This window comes from Urtica dioica, chromosome 7 (genome assembly GCF_054948205.1).
Source record: "Urtica dioica subsp. dioica isolate 48M chromosome 7, U.dioica_male_clone48M_v1_H2, whole genome shotgun sequence".
Taxonomy (NCBI): Eukaryota; Viridiplantae; Streptophyta; class Magnoliopsida; order Rosales; family Urticaceae; genus Urtica; species Urtica dioica.
Window position 1 is genome coordinate 48,415,409 of NC_142762.1, and position 6,000 is coordinate 48,421,408.

General features: G+C 27.2%; 1 protein-coding gene across 2 annotated transcripts; it reads left to right on the forward strand.

The window, feature by feature from the left end:
• The first annotated feature begins 1,048 nt into the window (after positions 1-1,048).
• On the forward strand, positions 1,049-5,303 carry LOC149392493 (GDSL esterase/lipase At5g42170-like). Of its 2 annotated transcripts, none has more exons than XM_089620747.1 (5): positions 1,049-1,343; positions 2,220-2,350; positions 3,236-3,469; positions 3,918-4,173; positions 4,967-5,303. In XM_089620747.1, the coding sequence occupies exons 1-5, from the start codon at positions 1,085-1,087 to the stop codon at positions 5,149-5,151; spliced, it is 1,065 nt and encodes a 354-aa protein (XP_089476873.1). In that variant the 5' UTR covers positions 1,049-1,084; the 3' UTR covers positions 5,152-5,303. The 2 variants fall into 2 exon arrangements, with proteins under 2 accessions (XP_089476873.1, XP_089476874.1); XM_089620748.1 differs by having other exon boundaries at positions 3,236-3,356; positions 3,952-4,173.
• The last annotated feature ends 697 nt before the right edge of the window (positions 5,304-6,000 follow it).

The window sequence follows — 6,000 nt, forward strand, 5'->3', positions numbered from 1 at the left end:
ATCGAACGCATTGAATACGATTAATCAAGAGAAATAAATGTATAGCGACCTACCCGGCAATTCAGGACATGGTGTGCGCGGTAAAGTACTGGTTACATTAAGTAATGACCTCATTAAAAAGAAGAGTCATTATAATTAAAATATCAAAAAATTAGGTAATTAGTTAATTTAAACGTTTGAGATTGATATATAACTAATGTTTCGTAAATCTTAAATAAATAATGATAAAGATAACGTGACATTCCTGATTTATCATTTCATTGAAATAAAATAGTGGAATATTTACATTAATTTACACGTGTAAATACATGAACGTGGTTATTTACTTAAGATTTACGAAATATTGTTTATATAACAATGTGAAATTATAAATATGACTATATACTTAATGGACCCTTAAAATAATTATTTTTTTGTCAATTAGTAGTACTAGTACAATAACAGATAGATATATAGATATATATATATATATATATATATATATTGAAAATTAATTTGATTTTTTTGTGACACCTATTTTAATCTAGTTGTAATAACACATCACTTCTAAAATAAAGATTGTGGGTTCAATCTTTACTTAAACAAAATTATATTTATATATAGCTTAATTAAAACATCTAACAAATTATCATCAAATAACAATTTTTCTGTATAGGTATAGATAGATTAGATGGCACAGTTTTATAATCATATTCTTAAGCAAAATTTGTATGCATTTAAGTGTATGCACATTATATAGCTAATATTTGCATATATATTGGCGCATTTATAGCTCAACGGTTAACGTCTAACTTCAATGATACACATTATATAGCTAATATTTGCCTATATGCATTATATAAATTGTAACCTGGCCTACTTTTATAGTATTTATTTATTTGTAGAGAGGGTTACACTTACACTAAATGTCAATAGTTTCGTGTACATCATCCGGTAATAAGTAGCTTTTACACCCCCAAAAAAAAAAAAAAAAAAAAAAAAAAACTTACGTACTTTGGGGCTTTCGGTTTATTAAAGATATATAAATCATGATCGATTATACAGAGAGAGAGAGAGAGAGAGAGAGAGAGAGAGAGGGGGGATAATGAAGTACTTCTACTATGCTTGTGTCTTGGTTTTGCTATTATTTGTGAGTAGTTCTGGTTCAAAAGCAACGACAAAGTTATGGAAAAACGACACTGTTTTGGCGATTCAAGCTTTTGGGGATTCATTACTTGACACTGGCAATAACAACGACCTGGTCACTATAACCAGATGTAATTTCCCTCCTTATGGCCGAGATTTTCCCGGAGGCGAGCCAACTGGCAGATTTTGCAACGGAAGAGTTATTTCCGACATTATGGGTAATTGTTTCGTCATATACACAATGAATGAGTGTTATTTACTTTTTTTTTTTTTTTTTTTTTTTAGATATCAAATGTGAACAATTGTGAAGTTGTTGACAATTCAGCTAGCTTGTTCGCAACTACCTATTCATATAATCAAGTGTAGTCAATTTTTTACGTCTTTTTAACGATCTAGCTTAAATTTCATTTTATTAAAGAAATAGTTCACCGGATCGAAACTGATCAAATTAACTGTTCAATTAATTTAATCAACTTCGACCTCATTTGCTATTTTTTTTTTAATAAAATGAAACAGATGATGAGCTATTGAGCTATTAGCCTAATGGTCCCTTAAATAAATATAAATATATGAATTTTCTAGTAAAACGAAGCTAGTGAATCAATAAATGCATGCGATCTGAATTTTTTTTTTTTTTTTTATATAGTATGTATGATATATACATGTAATATAGCTGGAATAAATTGAACAGTGAATTATTACTATTATTTTTAACAGTGGTTAATTTTTCCACGTCCCACGTAATATAAAATTCTTCGACGTCCCACATAATATATATATATATATATATATATATATAATATAGCTGGAATAAATTGAACAGTGAATTATTACTATTATTTTTAACAGTGGTTAATTTTTCCACGTCCCACGTAATATAAAATTCTGCGACGTCCCACATATATATATATATATATATATTATATATATATAATATAGCTGGAATAAATTGAACAGTGAATTATTACTATTATTTTTAACAGTGGTTAATTTTTCCACGTCCCACGTAATATAAAATTCTTCGACGTCCCACATAATATATATATATATATATATATATATATATATATATATATATATATAATTACATGCAGCTGAAGGCTTGGGGATAAAAAGACTTGTGCCTGCGTACCGTAGCAAGAGTTTAGAGATCAGTGATCTTCAAACGGGCTTGTGCTTTGCCTCAGGCGGCTCCGGATATGATCCTTTATCATCTAAACTAAACGTACGTATTTTTTTATCTATATGTTAATATAAAATTACCTTTAATTAATGTACTCATGCAAAACTATCCCTCTATGAAGCAACAAATATATCTGGTCAATTTGTAATTAAAAACTCATTTTTATTAAAAGAAAATATCTGAGACATCTCCAACCCACTATAATAAATGAAATAAGTAAGATAAACTATAGTTGCATTGTCTTTAAATAGTAGAAAAAAGTAGAAAGTTGCATTTTCTCCTCTATTACATTAAGGAAGGAGTAACTAGTAGAAATCCAAATACAGAATTTACTATTTACAATTTTCCATAAATAACATTTCAATGTACTAAATTAGTCTTTTTTTTTTTCAAAAACTGTTTTAATTTATGTATTTTATGTCTAAACATAATCCACTTAAATTTATATTATCATTGAATTCTGTTTAGAGTCTGTATTATAGAAATTAATTTTACTATGAAAAAAATGTGCAATGTGGGGCTTATTTAAATATATTTTTTTTTATTAAGTTCCTGTTTATTTGAGCTTAAAAAATCATATTAAATTTGTGTAAAGTGTATAGGAAATACAATAATATCATTTGATATAAAATAGTCGGGTAAAATATATGTGTATTAAAATGTTATATAAAGTTAAAATTATTACGATAATGATAAAAGTCATTAACTAAAAAGAATGATGATTTTTTTTAAGTTATGAATGATTTATTGTATTGTAAATAAAATCTTATTTTATTTTATAGATTTTACATTTTGCAGCATTTTAGACAATTAGATTTAAGATGGCCTTAGAATTTACGAAAATATTTGAATTGATATATACAAATAAATGGTTTTTTTTTTGTCAATTATATTAATTTCACTGTAAATAATCATGAATATCATCAGCGAGTCATCCCATACGTAGATCAAGTAGAAGATTTCAAAGCATATAAGGCAAAGCTGGAAGAAACTGTTGGAAAAGAAAGATCGGAAACCATAATAGGAAACAGCCTATTTCTAATATCAGGTGGTAATAATGATTTCTTATTCAGCTACTTCGAATCCAGAATTAGAAAATTACAATACGATGTTCCTACTTATGCTAATCTTCTGGTTCAATGGGCTTCCGACTTCTTCAAGGTACGTAAGTAGGTTTCATATAATTCTCGAATTCCATGCTTTTTTATTATTATTATTATTATATCATGGTTGTTTTAGCTAATTAATTGCCAATTCAAATTAATAAACGGAAAAGATTTGGCAAAGATTAATTAAATAGTCAAAGTTTTTTTTAAAAAATATCACAAATGACAGGTGTTTATAATTTTTACCTCTATACGTTGAAAATATTTTATATCTAGATGTTAATATTTGTTTTGATGGGATATATATATATATATATATATATATATATATATATATATATATATATATATTTAAATAGACAATGTTAATGTTCGCCAAAAAAAAATTAAAAGTTTGACTATTTTGATAAAAATAAATAAATAAATAAAGAGCTTACTTCTTTTTTAAGTTAATTACTTTCAAATTAATGACTATTATATATAATTTTTTTCTTATATCGTAGGAGCTATATGGTTTGGGTGCTCGAAAATTTGCAGTTCTAAATGCAGTGCCCTTAGGGTGTTTCCCGTTTGTGAGAACCACCGGAGGAGGGTTAAAGAGGAAATGCGCAGACGAGTACAACGAAGCCGTACACGTGTTCAATGAAAAGCTATCACATAACCTAAAGACCTTGAATTCTCAACTTCCCAACTCAACCATGGTCTATGTTGACTTATACACCCCTCTTATTGATATCATTCTTAACTCAAACAAATACGGTGAGAATTCACTTGCTATATACTTTACTAATTGGGGATTTTCTTTCATTCCTATCTCTAACCTATACGATCAGAAACGAAACCATAAATTTAGATTAAGGAAGGCTAATATACAAAAAAAAAAAAAAGTTCGGAATGCACTAATTAATTTATAAATTTTTAACCTAAAAAATGCAAAAATTTATGAAAACGTGAGAAAAATGCAAAAAAAAAAAAAAAATTAAGGGGGGGCTAAAACCCCGCTAAACTTACTGTAGCTTGTCTATGTATACGTTGATATATTTTTGTTAATAAAACCGTGCTCAATTTTCTAACTATTTCTTTAATGTGTATAAGTATATAACTATCACTAATTATATAAAAACAAAACATTAAAAAAAAGATTTAGAAATTAGGAAAATAAAATGGAATAGAAATAAATTAAGCGGAAAAATCACTAAAATACGCTTTAAAATTAGCTATGAGTTTGATTTGGTTGAAAATATGAACGAACGATTTATTTTTATTTTTAAAAGAGCTAGAACCCATGTAAATCAAAAGTTCAATAGGAATGTGAGCGCAAAACCGGTAAATTAAATTGGCAAAAAAAAAAAAAAAGTAATAACGTAACGTGACTCATTAACTGATATACGTTATGTGTGTTCCCTCATTTATTTTTGGACTTATGTCTTGTTAAATCAATGACTATGACACACCATATGACTTTATATATTTATTAGGTCATTTCATATTTTTTTACACGAGAACGTTTCTTTATCTAATTAAATTAAATATAATATATGTAAATGTGTAGGGTATGAAATATCAAATAAAGGGTGTTGTGGGATCGGCATAATAGAAACGGCAGTGCTTTGCAACAAGTTTAGTCCAAAGACATGCACAGACTCTTCTAATTACGTCTTCTTTGACGCTATTCATCCCACAGAAGCTGCTTATCAGCTACTTGTTTCCAAACTTATTCCACAGCTCTATGATTAGCTGTCTCTATTTAATATAATTTATTGTCCATTAATATTGCTGTTTCATTATTATTGTACGCATTTCCACCTACTTCTCCGCGGACTTTTTTGTTTTACCTATCTAGTTATGATTTCATGTGATACATAACATATCAAATGTTTAATTGACGATCTAGCAATTTACTAACTATGTTTGCTCTGTTTATAGATTGTTTATTTATATATAACCTAGACGACTGAAAAGAAATATTTAAGATATATAATGTGAAAAAAAAGTAATGATTTTATCATGAAAATTAATTTTTCTGATAAGAGATGCCGATGAAAAAATGATCACCTTTATTTTAAACATTTATAATAGATATTGGACGTACCGTACGTGTATTAATTGTTCAAGTTGCGTCTATTTCATGGTAGTTTTTATAAGGACTCACGCGGCTATTGAGAGGCCACGATAATGTCAAAACTATATATATACGCGGCTATTGAGTTACGCGTATGTGTGTGTATATGTGTATATATATATATATATATATATATATATATATATATATATATATATATATGTCTTAATGAGAAAATGAAGTAGTAGACTGGAAGGCTGGTGACTTGGTGGTATAAAAAAGACTATAGGGTTAAGTAATGAAGCTAAATATGGATATGGAGAGGATATGAATCTTATTTATTGCTAGTTATTGGCATCAAGAAAGCTTGGTCCTTCCGGTACAAGAGATAACACATTTGACAATGATTTAAAAAGCATTTATCAAACTTGGACCAAAATTAATTAATATAATAATTGAATATATATATATATATATATATATATATATATAGTTGATAGAATAATTCATTATTTAATACTTCA